The sequence below is a fragment of the Microtus ochrogaster genome, chromosome 16 (assembly GCF_000317375.1).
Source record: "Microtus ochrogaster isolate Prairie Vole_2 chromosome 16, MicOch1.0, whole genome shotgun sequence".
Classification (NCBI taxonomy): Eukaryota; Metazoa; Chordata; class Mammalia; order Rodentia; family Cricetidae; genus Microtus; species Microtus ochrogaster.
The window spans coordinates 29,910,046-29,927,312 of NC_022018.1; the positions used below are offsets into that span (position 1 = coordinate 29,910,046).

The 17,267-nt window shown below is 39.6% G+C and overlaps 1 protein-coding gene across 1 annotated transcript; it reads right to left on the bottom strand.

The window, feature by feature from the left end:
* Positions 1 to 11,838: 11,838 nt before the first annotated feature.
* On the bottom strand, positions 11,839 to 12,830 carry LOC101994866 (vomeronasal type-1 receptor 4-like). The gene is given in 2 exon segments (XM_013349099.2): positions 11,839 to 11,895; positions 11,898 to 12,830. Coding segments are annotated over 2 exon segments (975 nt in total). The 5' UTR covers positions 12,816 to 12,830.
* Between the last annotated feature and the right edge of the window lie 4,437 nt (positions 12,831 to 17,267).

The following is a 17,267-nucleotide window of genomic DNA, read 5'->3' on the forward strand; positions in this document are numbered from 1 at the left end:
GTGTGTGTGTGTGTGTGTGTGTGTGTGTGTGTGTGTGTGTGTGTGTACGTGTGTTATGTAACACAAAATCACTTCATATAGTGTGTGCAGAGCACATGTGTAGTTTCCTCCTGTAGTGTGTAGGATATAATCTCTCCTAGACTGTGGCTTCCAAGGTCTTCCTTCTTGATGATAAAGAGTCTGGAAAGTCACGGTCATGCCCATTTCTGTACTGCTGCCTCAATTTAGTTATTTCCTTAAACTTCCATTCAACCCCTCAGGTTTTTCTGCTTAAGCCATTTTTTTGGATAGTATTTCTTATTGGTTTTTTAATTTGGTTTATTGAGTTTTCCATTTAATATTTGTTTTTTTTTCAAAATTTTGTATTTCTTGGTGAATGTCTAGTCTGTACTGCTGACTTTCTGGTCTACATCCTGAATTTACTGTGTGTTCTTTCTTGCTGCTTTTCTGAATCCTCTTAAGGGTCACTAATGATTAGAAAAACACTATTTTTGTTGTTTAGTATATCAAACATTTCTTTATTTTCATGTATAGTATGTTATGTGTGAAGAAGGAGACTCCAAGGTAGATTTATAAAATCCTGTCTTTTTAAGCCAGTCCATATGGGACCAAGCAAAACAGTAATAAATAAATGAATGAATAAGTAAATACATAAATAAATAAAGCAGAGAAGGTGACCCACTGAAACCTAGAAACTCACCAAATTCAGATAAATAAATTTTCTAAATTACAATGATGCAGCCAGCAGTACGAAGCAGGACACAGCGGCAGCTGAAGAACAGTGAGGGTAAGGACCTTGGATAAAGTTTCTGAATGAAGCGCTGAGATGGCCTCGTGCACAGGTCACCCTGGAGCTCTGTGATGAGAGCAGATCCTGAACACAAGAACAGAGACGCTCAAGACTGCTGGGGGACATCTGTCAGTGGAACTTCCAGCATTCTGGCCCCAGACATACACCTTTCTGTCTCAGGTAGAGAGGAAAGGTCCTCAGGTTCACCCTTCCCAGTTCCCTGATCATCCAAAGAGTGAGCAGCATGTGTGCTTCTGAGGGAAACTGACACATGCAAGTGAACCAAAGAACTGTCAGGTCTGCTCCCCACGATGGCTGTGGAGCAGACAAGCTATGGCTAGTTCTACCAGCAGGTGATGTTTGTTTGGCAGTATGTGTATCTCCAGGGTTTGCAGAGTTCTTTTTACCATAAAATATCAGAGACACTTTAACATCTAAGTTGTCACATGTCAGGGAGAAGCAAACCTACTGTGGAATCTCAGTCCCTGATACACAATTTCCACTTCCAACCTTCCACAATTATTTCATTTGACTCACGAATTGTCCTAGGTTTAATTATTTTTTGTTTAAGTTGACATTTCCTTACAGATATATTTTTGTGTTCTGGTTTTAGCTAGATAATGGGGAAGAGAATACAGATGTGAGCAACACCCTTAGGATTTCGACAGGAATGCTCTGTGCAGAAGACCTTTCCCGACGCTCTATCTTGAAGTCTTTTCTCAGCATGTCTACCCTGTAGTCTCGGAATCTGGGGTTCAAATGGGGTCTGTGATTTGTCTTAAACTGCCTTTTACACAGGATGGTAATGGGGTCCAATATCATTCTTTATATGTTGACTTCTTGTTTTCCCAGAAGGACTTTTTGAAGTTTGTTTTTAGGTAATTTTTTTTATTTCTTGAGACTATTCTCAAAAGTATTGTTTTGCTGATTTTGTTTCAATATAGTTTTTATTAGAATGTAAAATATCTTTAGATTTGTTTACTGACCTTACACCCTGTTATTTGTCCCAAGGTCCATATTCCATCAAACAAAAGCATGGTCAACTCTAATCACAGCAATAACCCAGTTCCTCATTCAACTCTGTCTCAAGGTTTCTATTGCTGTGAAGAGATACCATGAGCAAAGCAACTCTTTTAAAGGAAAATATTTAGTGTGGTGGCTTACAGTTTCAGAGGTTTAGCTCATATCATCATAGTGGATCATGGCTGCATGCAGGCAGAAAGATGCTGAAGCTGAGAGGCCCACATATTGATCCATAGGCAACAAGAAGTAAACTGACTCACTGGGGAGATGTTGAGCATATATGAACCCTCAATGTCCACCTCCATAGTGACACCTGTGCTCCAAGAAGACCACACCTCCTAATAGTGCCACTCTATTTCATTTCAAACCACCACACCCTCCAATATCATGACATTAATTATTAATCAAAAAATGCCCCCACTGTCTTCCCTGTAGGTCAGTCTGATGGATGCACTTTCTTATTGTGGAATATTAGTTTAAGAAGTGTTATATTCATTCATGCTGTGGAATATTTGTTTAATGGTGCAAAGATGTGTTGTATTCTTTTATGTTGCATTGGTTTAACTCTGTAATTCTGTGTTACTTTGCCTGTCTAAAACATCTGATTGGTCTAATAGAGAGCTGAGTGGTCAATAGCTAGGCAGGAGAAAGAATAAATAGGAAGAGAAATCTAGACTCCAAAAGAGGAAGAGAAAAGAGCAAGAGAAGGAAAGGAAGACACCAGAGGAAAACACCGGGGTCAGACACCCAGCCACACCACCATCCACAGAGTGAGAAGGAAAAAAAAAGAGATATAGAATAAAGAGGGGTAAAAAGCCTAGAGGCAAAACACAGTTAATGAGAAATGGGATAATTTAAGTTAGAAAAGCTAGCTAGAAACAGGCCACGCTAAGGTCAGCCATTCATAAGTAAGAATAAGACAAAGCGTATTTATTTGGGAGCTGTGTGGCAGCCTCCAAAGAGTAAAACAAAACAAAAGAAAACAAAACTACATTTTCTCAGTTGAGATTCCTCTTCCCAGATGACTCCAGTGTGTGTCAACTTGACAGGAGTCTAAAGAGCACACTGGCACTCCCTGCCCAATTTGTGGACCACTGTTCCACGAAAGAAGAGTCTCTTCTCCTCCCAGAAAATGTTTCCTGATTATGTCTCCCTGAGAAAAGGACTTTGTGAGTGTGCTAAGTTTGGTGGTTAGCTTGCCCTGACCTGTGGGTCTCCTTACCCCATCCAGTGGGAATAATTCAATCTGAAGGAGACAGCTATGCAGCAATGCCCCATGATGCAATCTGTTGGTGTGGAGATTGTGAGCTAGAGCCTCACAGGAACATCAATTCCTATCTTTCTGGTATCAAAGGAGTTGAGATTGTAAGGCTCAAAGCCCCTCTAACGACCTCCATTCCTTAGTGAAAGAGAACGAAATGTTTCCCTTGAAGGAAATCACGTAGTGGACCCAGGGATGCGAGGGCTGCTCACCATGGAGCCTGTGTTGAGGGTGAGTGCTGGGTCAGGCCTCTCATGTCCTTTCAGGATTCCTGTGGTTCTTAGCTCTAAGAAAGCAGGGCAAAGACTTCAGTTGTCATTGTCACCATGTCAGGAAACTGCAGAGTCTTCCCCTAAAGTGTAATTTTCCTTATTCCTCCACAATTACTACATTTGCCTGGCTCTGGAGTTATCCCAGCAATCAAGTTTCTGAAACTAGCTTCCAGTTTCTCCAGACCTCACTGTCCACACTGTCAAGCTGTGACAGCTCAAGGACCCTCTTCTGAGTGACAGAGTAGATGGTCACTGCCTCTTCCTCCTCAGGTCCTTCTTTAAACACTGGCACAGAACAGATATGAAGATAGCTGAGGATTCTGTCTTCTGATAAAGTTCCAACCAGGGATCTGGACAGATGAGAGTCATCTTGCTTGTGTAAACCACAGGCACTTCAAGGTCATTGGTGTATTTGGCAGCTTTATTCCTTGCACACTAAACTATCAACGGGACTCCAAATCTTGATTGGCTCACCACCCCCATTTCAAAAAGCCAATAGCCTCATCTACAGCTTTAAGGAAGCTTGTACTGCTCATCTGCCTTAGGGATGCTTCTGTCTGTCATGTGCTGTCCCACCTGGAGGGCCTTTCCAGTTGCTGATGCAATGCACTGTGAATAGCTGTGGGCACAGGGCTGAGAGGAGGTGAGAGGAGCATCTCCAGTGCAGAAGTGAGAGCCGTGCTGGGCTGGGCTGGGGTGTGGCTCCTGGTCACCGGTCCTGTCCTGGATTAAACTTCCTGGTTGCTACTCTAGCATAGGAGTAGTCTCCAGGTCACCATTTATCAGGTGTTTCTGGTGTGAATCAATGAGCGTTACTAAGTAATATAATCTGCACAAAAAGAGGCTAAAAACTCTTGTGCCATAAACAAAAGAATGAGGAACTCTAGGATCTTCTGTCATACACTCCAAGTGAGTGTGAACTGGGCTTGGATTCAGCATCTGAATTATTAAGAGAGCGTTTTGATGGAGTGGAGAGAATGGACAGACCAGCTTTTTAATTTGTCTTGTCAAATAGATAATTTTTTATTGTTTGATGGTGTTTTAGTAAAAACTAGTTTTCCCATATATTCACAGTGTCTGATCCTTTTACTGATTCAGGCTCCATACTAAGCCCATATTTATGCAGACTATCTTGAGTCATATCATATATGATTGTAGCTCTTCCTCTTTGAAGGTCACCATCAGGATATCAACATATATACATGAATAATATAAGCTGAGGAAAGGCTCACCTCACAGCTCTATAACCTTTCTGCATAGTATTAACATTACATCAGGGAGTTTTTCATACTTTGAGGTAATCCAGTCTATTCATATCAAAGCTGAAGTTCATTATGATTGAGTGAGGGAACAGAAAAGGCGAAACACATCTTATCATCAGGCTGAATATGTATGGTGTAAAAGCAATCTTTCAAACCCAAAACTATTAAAGGCCAATCTTTAGGAATAGGAGTGGCTGTAGGTAAACCAGGCTGTAATGCTCCCTTTGGTCACATGGCGGCAGTAATATTACACAAACCAATCGGGAATTTCCACTTACCAGATTTCTTTTTAATTACAAGAACAGAATTCCAGGGAGAAAAAGGAGTGTTCTATGTGCCCATTCTCCAATTGTTCTCTGATTCTGGTGAGGCACCTGTAACTTATCTCTAGAAAGGGGCCATTGAGGAGTCCAGACAGGTTCGCTAAATTTCCATGTAATTTTTACAGGTGCTGCTTTCTCAATGTTGCTTAATCTCATTAGAGCTCATAGTTCCTAACCCTGTCAGGGTTGAATTTAATCCATGACAGTCTGCTGCAGGCTATTTGATCACACTGTGAGCCCCAAGATTATATTATTTGGTGGAAAAACCCACTTGTGGCTGTAGTGTGAACTATCCCTAACACACACCTTTTGTCCAAGAGCTTTCTGCTTCAATATTGTCAACAGGATTAAATAAAATTAACCATAGGCCAAGAGGAGGAGTTAGCAACCAGTTTACAAGAAAAAAAGACCCATAAAGAGAAACAGGAAATCAGTAAGACTGAGAGAGATGCACAGGAAGTAGGAGGGAGGGACATCTGGTTGGAGCTTTGTTTTTTTTTCTTGGAGATGGCATAGAAGAAAGCTCTTTTTCTGGGATGATGATGAAGCAGTTGGGTGCTTTCTCTGCTTCTCTGAGCTAGCAGGTTTTCATCTCAGTATCTGACTCCCAAGTTCTTACTGGTAAAATAGAACAATGGAGACTTTGTTAAAGACAACAAAAGACCGTTCCAGGTGCAACTTTTCCATAATTATAATAGAGACATCAGATCCAGAATCAATCAAACTTTTAAAAGTTTTTCTTATTTTTATGTCCAAAGTGATTTATAATTTTCCTTTAATATGGTGCTTAAGGCTATAGTTTTATTTATTAATACCAAATCATCCCCCACAAAGTACCTTTTTATGCAAAAGGACTAAATCACCATGTACTTTTTTTTCCTCCTGTTTTAGTTGCCAATCAGTACTGGGATTGTGACTATAATTTCTCCTATTATAATCTTTATCAATAAATCCTGTATGATCTGTAATTTCTTTCATAGGTAAACTATTGTGAGCCAGTAGATTTTCAACTGTTCCAGACAGTATGGGTCCCCAATATCCTGTGTATAATGTAAAAGGCCATTGAAAGGGGGAAACAGCATGTCTTTAGGACAATGAATATCAATAGCAGCATTTCCTTGAGTAGCAGCCTATAATAAAATAGAATTGATTACAGTAAGAAGATGGTACAAATATTATCATGTTTGGATTTAATCCTCTAATTTTATGAGGTTTGTGGGAGGGCCTTTAATCCATTTCCCAATTATTTGCTGATATTGCTATTGTTGCTAGGTAAAGACTTAGCATATTTAGTTTGGAACTTCTGTAGACCAGTGCTTTACTTCTTTGCATTCAGGGTATAAACTAGCTCCTTGACTATGAGTATTCATTTTTTACAAAGGCAATTTACATTGTTTCTTTAAGTAGCTATGCATTTTGCTGACATCTGTTTTTGAACAGCATATGTTTCTAAAGTAGCTAATTTTTTGTTTGTAGGTTTCCACATTTCTGCATAAGTAAATTTATTCTCTCTCTTTTTCTGTGTGTTTGTGTCTGTCTGTCTGTCTGTCTGTGCCTTTCCTCTGTCTCTAAGTCCTGATTATTCCTTAGCAATATTCATTGACTTTATCAAAGCCAGCTCTTTTAATAATTGCTTTTTAGTTTGATTCCCTGTACTTGTTTTTCAATAGCATCTTAGAGTCTCCCTATGAAATCAGCAGAGGCTCAGAGAAGGACCTAGTATCAGTTTTCATCCAGGCAGCTGTAGCTACACCACTGACATGTGGAAGGGCTGTGGGATGTATATTGTGCAGCTGATATTTTGTTGCAACCCATCTACCAACCCCTGCCAGCATCTCATATGTGACATTTCCAGGATAACCCCTTGGTCCTAGTTATGGAAACTTTTCATGGATTTCAGGAGTGTAAACCACCTTTACCATTGGAGAATTTGGGGAGGGCTAAGAACCATTATATCAGTTATATAAAAATCATGCCAATCAATGTGTAGTATTGTACTAAACAGTAAGATATTCATAACAACAATGAACAGTACCATAGGAAGCACAAGTCTTTAAAAAATTCTCTTATTTTTTTTGTATGCATAGATCAGTCCTTTATTCGGTCATCATCAGCGAAGCCTTCTTGAGTAATAAATGGCAATAGATTCAGGGAAACACAGCCAGATAGTACTTGGAAGAGTATCAAATGGGAAGACGCTATCAAAGACTCCTCCCTCAGAGTTCATGGAACTCCTCAGAAGACAAGGTGGGTACAATGGAAGAGGAAAAGAAATGACTGTAGTCTGAATCCCAATAGGTCCAATAGGTTCCAATCTCATCCAATGTTTATTTACCCAGTTTCAGAATGAATAAAAGGGATCAATATACTTAGAATATGGCAGAAATCTCACATTGATCCACTGACCTGAAGAGTGAGGGCTATTGTGATTGAAAAGGCTAAATTGAAGTCTTTAGTGATGTATCTTCCAAGGAAAGTGGTGAATTGAAAACAGTATCGCATTTTTAGAATAACTGCAGAAATTAGTGTCACCATCAAGTACTTGAAAGATGCAGGGATGCTGGTTCCAAACACATATCCCTTTCATTATGTCCACGTTCAATTGCTGATAAACATTCTGACTTTGTTGAAATTGCACTGGAAATATCAAGCTGATCTCATGGGGCTGGGAAGGAGTTGATAAATGAATTCTTTCTCCCTGCCAGGCCGTAGCTTGTCTGGGTTCTAACTTAACTTTTCCACAGGCTCTCCTAAGTCCTCATTAAGAAATGTCAAGATTTCAAGATTAATTTGATCATCAAATTCCTCACCCATGCTTTAGGGAAATCTTCAAACAAGGGAGGGGACATATGTGAAAGAGTCTCCAGTAACAATTTTAAGGTTTCATCATCCAGCTTATAGCCATGAAAAAAATTAGCCATCTCTTTCTCATGATAATTAATAATGCCCTTATCTTCCCTAAGTATTTTTATAACCATCAGATTAATGCCCAAGTGACCCAGAATTGAACGGTTATCTTTTCACCTTGTTTATATTTCTTTTCAGTGTGTTTTTTGGACTCTGTCCCATACTTCCTCATCTAATTTTTCTTTTTCTGAAAACCGGGGCTTATACTCACAAACAACTTGAAAGAAATTTAATAGTTGTGGTTTTTATAAAACCTCTTTTCTTTAAAAAATGAAGCAGAAAGTCAACATAAGACAATTCCTTCCCTGGTGTCTGCCCCATTATTCTCACTCATCTCCTTCCGTGAGGGGCCCCACTCTCTGATTCCATAGCCAATTTCAGGTCCCTTTTCAGGCACCACTTGTCACCCTCCAGAGGTAGAGGGACCTGGGAGAAGGAGGTGGACTGGAGTCTCATGCAACAGCCAACTTTATTCAGAGCAGCAGACAAGTTATACTCTGAGGGCAAGAAAGTTCACATGAGGTCACGCTGTATACAATGGCAAAGACAAGCTGAGCATGACAAAATCAAGTTCTTCACAGAAACACACAAAGGACTTTTTAAACATTTAAATGATTATCAATAACACGTAATAAGCAGCAATCAGAAATAAACCCACTCCTTTCTGCTCTGCCTGGACAGAGAAAGAAAATTTCTGTGATTTGGAGAAACCGAGAGAGAACATTTTTGTTGTGTTTTCTTGGGGTGTTTCCACAAGCACTCAGAACTCTCAAACTACTATATTCCTGGGTCATGTTCTTTAATGGAGGGAAGGGTTTGTTTGGGTTACACTTCCACATCACTGTTCATCATCAAGGAATTAGGACAGGAACTCACCTAGTGCAAGAACCTGGAGGCACAAGCTGATACAGAAGTTATGGAGAGGTGTGCTTACTGGCTTATTCACCATGGTTGCTCAGTCTACATTTGTATAGAGCCCAGGACCATTTGCCCAAGGATGGCACTACCCTAAAGGTCTGGGACTACCCCATCAATCACTCATTAAGAAAACACCCTACATTTGGATATTATGGTGGCATTATCTCAGTGGCGATTTCCTCCTTTTAGATAACTCTAGCTTGTCTCGAGTTGACAGAACTAGCCAGCCCATGGCCATTGGCCACCATGAAGCAGTGACTGTAGCCCACAGAATACCTTTGGCACAGTAGAGTGGGAGCCTTCCCTATGGTACTGGCAATGAGACAGTTAGAATCTCATGGGGATGTGGAGGCCGTGTTCAGAACTACACCTGAGATTCCAGTCTCCACTTCTTCCTGCCTTAGCTGCTAATTGACTTGGGGAGTGCATAGGAGGAAGAATCTTGATTGAGGCTTGGGATCTTTTCTCATACAGATTATTTTGTAGTTTGTCACCTGCTGAGCCAGAATTTCTGGTCATGCAGGTGTGTTTGAGTCTCCCATGACCTATAAATTACAATGTAATCTGGATATCCAAGTAAACTGATCCACTCAACTCAGCTTAGATGAACCAATTCCTTGCACAATTTTGATCCTGATCTAGGATCAATGATTTTTTTAAAATGTCTTCCTAGGAACTCACATGACAGGGAGAATTTGAAGGTGAAGACTGGCAAGCTCTGAGTAGCCACCCTTTCATATTTTCGATTATATGGAAACAAACCAGACACAAGCATAAACACCTCACAAATATGAGGTAGTTTCTGAGGGCTGTAGGCTGCACACCATACTCTGAAGGCTCTATTCTCTATTAGGTTCAACTTACTAGTAAAATCATGTGGTATATTTGTCTGTGTGCAGATGACCTATTTCACTTAGCATAATGTCCACAGGTCCACATTGGTTAGAAACAATGTGTCCAGAATAAGGAAATAATGAAGTTATTTACACTAATCTATCTGTCTAACCTTACGTGCTTTACTTGAAGAGCATAACTGAATCCGATTTCCTGGTTGCCTTCACTATCCACTACTTACTTAGAATTTTCATCATATGTTATAATTTTAATTATTCTTCTGACCAAGTTTTGTTTCATTTTTTTAAATTCTATTTTTTTGGGGGGGAAATTCACAATATCAACTCTATATGCCACTCAGAGTTCAGACCATCCTGGTTCATACTGAGTCAACAGTTATGTGTATCCTATATTTTTTTTTAATTTCAAATTAAAGAGTTTGTGTGTGTGTTCTTGTGTGTGTGTCTCAACATGAATATGGAGGTTATAGGGCAGCACATGGGAGTCAGTTTTCTTCATCAGAGATGGATCACCTTGTTTGACTTCTAGGCAGATACTTTTACCCACTGAGGCTTCCCTCAAGATTCCACTCTCTTCTTTTTTTCTTTTACTTTTATTTTTACTTTTCTCTATTTTTCCTTTTTCTTTTTTTGGTTTTTCAAAATAGGTTTTCTCTGTAACTTTGGAGCCTGTCCTCCTGGAACTAACTCTTGTAGACCAGGCTGGTCTTGAATTCACAGAGAACTGACTGCCTATGTTTCCTAAGTGCTGGGATTAAAGGTATGCACAAACACCAACTAACCACCTCTCTCTATTCTTAACAGTGAACAATCTTTTCATCATTCAGATTTAATACATTTTTTTCACTCCTCTGTGTTCCTACATTGCTTCTTTTTGAGTCAAATTACACAGACTGACTGAGAAAGTGTTCATTAGTCTGGTCCTCTATGTAACTGGGACTCAGAGAAATAGTAGATGTTCCCTACAAACAAGTCACATTACATGAGAAATGTGAGAAGGAGCAGCAGGGATGTTAGCAGACTGCTCTTCTTCCAGAGGACCCTGGTTCCTTACCCAGCACTCACAGCTAGGACTCATGACTGCCTGTAGCTCTAGCTCCCTGTGATCAGTGCCCTCTTCTGGTCTGTGTGAGGAACTGTACAAACGTGACACACACTCACACAGACACACACACACACAGAGAGAGAGAGAAACATACATAAAATAAATCTTTATAATTGAAAAACAAGCTATTTAATAATATGTATCACAATACAATACACATCACTTACTTAAACAATTTGTATATACTGTGCAATCAAGCAAAATATAAAAAACTTATATATCATTGTAAAATAAAGCCATGTGGAGCCCAAAATTATACAGGAGTTTATTCAGATATGACAGAGCAGTTTTTTAAAAAAATAAGGCATAAACCCACCTCTAGCAATTCTATACTTTCATAATCAATGACTATATCAATAAGTAGTTTTCAGGATGGGTATATCAGATTCTTAGAACCATGTCAATATCTTATTATGTGGATCTAAGTTAAGAAATCAAGCAGTGAATCCTTCACTTAAATGGATGTAGAATGAGATCCTTTTGCAGCTCTTTGATGACAAACAGCTGGATAGTGTTGTGGAGAGCAACCAGGTATTAACAAAGGGCAGCAGCAAACAAGTCTCAATCTGCTTCAATCACACTGCATTTTAATCTTGCAAAAAGGGAAATCCACATCTTTATTCAACAGAGAAATTACAAATAGATATAATGAAACTTCACTATGTATTCCTTATCCAGTTTATCCCATATGGACAACCTTCATCCCTGCAGAGAACCTTCATGAATATAAGACCACGGAAACATTTCAGTGCATTTAGGTTCTGTGACTGGCTGAGAGCACGGGCTTGTCTTCCAGAGGACTCGGGTTTAATTGCTAGCCACCACACTTTGGTTCAGAGCAAACTTTCTAACTCCAGTCGGTCACAGAGCATTTCACAATCTCTTCAATCCTTTACAGGAACTTGGCATGGATGTGCTACATGGACATAATACAGGTAAATTATCCATGCACAATACAAATATAGGAATGAAAAAGTCCCTTCAAAAGAGAGGAAAATTAGAGAATAGCATTTCTTTTATCACTGTAATTTTCTAAGATCTCTCTCAGGTCAAGGCTGTAAAGTCACCAGGAAGATTGCGTGAGAATAAACACATGCCCAACCTGTTTTCTGAGAATTTTGTCTTACCCACAATATTGCAGAACTGAGAACTTTTTCACACTCATTGAACAGAAAAATAAAGGAGGTAGTTTCTCAGTTTCTCCCACTGAGCATGCAAACACTCAGGCAGAAGTCCATCCCTGTGAATCAGCACAAAGGGGCTAAAAGTTGCATAACCAAGGGCCAGAAAATTTTGAACATTTGGCATCAAGGATTTTTCTGCTAAAGAAAGACTTAAAAATAGAGAAACAGCACAGTCAGTCCAATAGAAGAAAACAAAACAGAGCATCAGAAGGAGGACACTCTGAGCAGCTCTCAGCTCAGGGGGAGTTCTGTAGAGAAGCTTGGAGTTCTGAAGGTAGAGGACATGCTGGTGGTGCTTGTGGAGAAGAAGTACCATGTAGCCACTGGCCCCTCCCATGGCTCCCTGAAACACAGCATCTCTCAGGACCATAAAGGGAAGAACTATCCATTTTGTAGTCTTACTTTCTAGCATAAAATAACAATAGTCATCTTTATTATTAAGCTGTGATAAATTCAATCTTACACCTGTGATGGAATGGATTAGGTTAATAGCTATTAAAGCATTGAGTATCCAAAAGAATGAAAAGAATGGAAGGATGTGCCATGCAGACTGTGGTCTGAGCCTTCTCCACCCAGATGCTCTGGGACTGATGATGATGGCCTGGACCACAGTGAGGAGACCGCTGGTGCAGATGGAGACCCCACGGGCCACCCTTGACAGGTAAATGAGGATCTTACATCCTATGTCATCTAGGAAGTTTCTCAAAGCAAAATCTGCCATTGTCTTTGGCAATCCTTTTGCAAGAAGAATTATGATGTTTGTAAAAGCCAAATGGATTAGAATAAAGTGTACAGGTTTCTTCTCAGGCCCTCTGAAGCAACTGAACATATAATTCACAGAAACATAAATGTTCCCCAGAGTGCCAAACCCAGTCATGAAGAGGAAAACTACTTGCTTAATGAATTTTGAAAGCATTTTTTTGTAGAAAATCTTGTAATCAGGATACAAAGAAGTTTTCCAGAAAGCATCAGTAATGCTAGACATTTATCTGAAAAACGTTCTGCATAATAGCATTTTCTGATATACAAGAGTCAGTGATGGACACATGTGCTGCTGTAGACTGGGTCCCCGAACTCCTCCTCTTCCCTGTGGACTCTGAGTTATATATGTGCTCTAACAGGTGAGCTTGGTAACTGGAATAAAACTCTAAGGTTTTAAAGGAGATGTGTTTGAACTTTATCCTAGCAAAATGACTTGTTTGAATGTGTGTGTTTATTTGTGTCCATGAATTATGCTAATTAATTCTGCATAGCTGAATTGAATTCCATATTTCTGCAATCAAATTTCTTCCCTTTTTCTCTATTTCATCATATTTCCCCACCCAGTTGGGAAAAGTCTCCTTTCTTATTTGCATCTTAATTAGTGTAACAATTTCTATATTTGCATTTGATTTCAAAGCCTCATTATAACTTCAATTTCTACATCCTAATATTTTTACAGTTTTTATGTTGAGCATTCTATGATTTTCTTCCATATACATGTTTACTAGTTATTTTTAATAAGTCGTTCTCAATGTCAAGTTCAATTGCACAACCTTTCCAGATATAGCCATACGGTTAGCGCTAAACCGTAAAAATATAACCTGCAAATTTTCATAGAACTACCAGGCCGCAGTTAGGAATGGTGTCTAGCAAAACCTTGTGTTGCTTCCTAGAAGAGGGCTAGCAGAGAGCTGTGATCCTGGAGGATGACTCAGGGCATCTGTACCCCAGTGAGTTACCTCAGGACACATAAGGGAACATGGAACAGCTCTGGACCTGGGGATGCTGATGAGGTAAACCTAAGAATTGGATTCATTAGGGATTATATTGTGCCATGAGATGACTGCAGGTTTTGAGTCATGAGTCCTCAATATCAACTGATTGTAGCACATTAAGTAGTGGTATACTGGTGTGAGCAGAGGCTCCACTATCTAAGAGTTCATGGTGCCATTTGCTTCTGTGGGGCCTTTTGAGCAGCTATTATGTCAGCTGGATTTGCAGCCTGCTTTTCCTCCAACCTGTTTGTCAGGCAGGCTGCTTTTTACTTACCAGTCCCAGGTGATTCCAGAACTTGGACTCAGGAAGGATGCTATTCTTCAAGTTCTGGAGCTCCATTCTCACTTCTCATGGATTTGCTGTAAGCTTGTGCACCTTTTTTTAGGACATGAAAAAATCTGAATATTACAGTGACTCCATGGGTTTGTGTGTTCTGAGTGCTCGCAATGTCTCTGTTCCTTGCCCTCCTTCCTGTTCAACTCACAAGATTGTTTCAAATGTCTATGTCCCAATGATTTTATCAGAGACCTTCATCAACCAAGCCTTGTCCTGAGATTTGTGTCCAGGTGGCCTCATGACTCTAGAAATGTCAGTTATTGTTTCCAACTGTTCCTTTATCAGAAAGGTTATTGCCTGTTTCAGTGAGTCCTAGAAATCACAATACCATCTAAATATCTGTACAAATGAAATATGCTCCAGATATTAACAGAAAACACATCAGTATTCACTGACATAATTAGAATAAAAAATTAAGTGTTTTGTCAGTTATTAAAATCTGCCAGAATCCCTGCTATCAGTTCATCCAAGTACTGATGGAAAATATTACCTTTTTCTTTATTTGTTTAATCCTTGCTTTCGTGAGGATTCCCACTTTTCTTGTCCTCTCTTCTTTTTCCCAAACTTTAAGTCGTATTTGAGAGCAGACTCTGATCTTCTACTAATTGATTCCTTTCTACTGAAGTCACTGTCAGTGGAGGAAGCGGTGTCTCATCTTCCACATTATTTGGGAAATGCTAAAGGAAATGAATTTAAAAGAAGGGATGGACTTGTGTTTAGATTCATAAGGTGAGTTACATCCAGCTGTTCTGTTTATTTCTAAAAGAAACAAGCAAGCAGGCGAAAAACAGACCAAACTAAAAAGATTGTTGCTCATTGCTTCTTAGTCTGGGATAAACTAAAGATGAGCTGTTTCAGGATGTCCTCCTCCACAGCCTGGATCCTAAATGGTGCAATTCTCAAGATGGTAACGATATCTGTTACACTGAGTGCTCTATTCTTCACCAGCCAGACATTCAATGACTGAATTTAAGACAAGTATTATAATAGTATGTGATAAAATCAAGAGCCTTTAAGGATGGATAGAGACAGAAATCTGTCAAATTGGGCATTGGATGGCTATTGTAAACCTATGCCAATATTAGAAAAGTTAAAATGCATCAAAAATGAAAAGTACAAGTGGTACAAACACTAGTGACACTGGTGAAGTCACAATGCTGGAAAACTATTACCTGAAAGAGGACTTTTTTGTCTTTCATCTATCTAGTTATTTTTGAGTGAGAGAGTCTCTCTGTGTAAACCAGGCTAGCCCTGAACGACAATTCCCTTGCCTCAGTTTCTCTAGTCCTGATGTTACAGCAATGTATCATGACCGTCTCCAGGATTTGAGAGACATCTGAAAATCTTATGTATTTTATTGATCCATTTAGAAAGGTAGCCTTAGTCAAAGACCCAGCCAGAGCTCTGTCAGGATACTCCAGCCTGAGGATGGATAGCGAGGCCTTAGCATTTCTTTCTGTTCCATTTCAGTATCTCCAGGAACTACTCTTCTTTGATTTTTCTGGCACCAGGGACCACCTTTCTCAGGAACAGAAGGAAAGTGGAGGTCCTGAGGATTCCAGAGTCTGGCACTGCTCCATGGATTTGTCAGAGAGAATCTTCTGCTTTAATGAAACTCTCCATGGCACAGCAGAAGGGATCGAAGCTCTTACCTCCATGTACTCACCTGGACCTCTGTGGTGCAGACAGGATCTGGAGCAGCTCTGGGAAGGTGACGCTTGTCAGGTCATATTTGTACTTCAGGATTTGTGGGGCTCTTGGCTTCTACCAGGAATTGCAGACTTCATGTTTCATGTTGTCACAGTGTCAGGGGAAGGAAGGCCTCTGCAGAGCTCCAGTCCCTGAAGTACAACTTTCCCTCTTTCCACAATTACTACATCTGTTTTGCTCAGAACTTATTTTAAACTTAATTAGGTGTTATTTATTTTGAGAAGAAGAATGTGAGTTGAGAAAATGAACAACTAACTAAGTTTTTGTGTATGGAGCTCCCTGTATCTCCTGACTGTTTTTTATCTTCCCAAAGTGTCAAGCTGTGACCTGGGTAGAATCTACTTCTGACACATGGACAAGTCTCTTGCTGCTCTTTATCAAATCCCTCATTGGTCAATAGTAGAATAAATGATTCTCAGCTCTAGGGATTCTGCTTACTAAGAAAGTTCCAAACATGGACCAGGACAACTTAGAGTCCCTTGTTCTACCTGCTCCCATCTGTAGTGAAGAACTTTGCTGTAAATGACTCATTCATTCCTGCCCATTAAATACTTTAAATTCCATGTGGGAATTGAAATATAAAAGCCCCCCCCAATACTTATCGTATCCTAAAAGCAATCTTTACTTAGAAAACTTTAAGGGCACTTTTTAAAAATTTAGGTATGTCCTAGAGTGGTCTTTCTGTGTGTTTTTCAAGCTAGTTCCCTGGAGGTCCTTCCTATGCCCAATCCAACATGATGTAAATAAACATGTGTTCAGGACTGAGATTAAAGTCGATGGTACCATGTAGCAGGATACATGATTAACTTTAAAAAATCAGTAGGCCTCATATATAAAAATGATAAAGAAGTTGAGAAAGAAATTAGAGTAACATCGCCTTTCACAATAGTCACAAATAATATAAAATATGTTGGGGTAACACTAACCAAAGAAGTGAAAGACTTATTCAACAAGAACTTTAAGTCTTTGAAGAAAGAAATTGAAGAAGATGCCAGAAAATGGAAAGTTTACCCATACTCTTGGATAGGAAGGACCAACATAATAAAAATGACAAACCTACCAAAAGCAATCTACAGATTCAATGCAATTCCCATAGAAACCCAAACACAATTTTTCATAGGCCTCAAAACAATAATACTCAGCCTCATATGGAAAAACTGAAAATCCAAGATAGCCAAAATAATTCTGTATAATAAAGGAACTTCCCGAGACATCACCATCCCTGATATCAAGCTCTATTACAGAGCTACAGTAATAAAAACAGCTTGGTATTGGCATAAAATGAACAGATTGACCAATCAAATTGAACTGAAGACCTGGATACTTATTCACACACCTATGAACACCTGATTTTGGACAAAGAAGCTAAAATTATACAAACACATAAATAAAAATAAATATTTTTCAAGTCTCTTGCCAACCCTAAGGTGGCTCCCTTAACTAAGAATGGTGCTTCCGTGCTCCCCTATCCAACCTTCCTTTATCCCAATCATCCTGTTTCCCCAAGTTCCCCCCATCCTCCCCTTCTCCCTTTTCTCTCCCCATCTCCCCTTACCCCCATCCC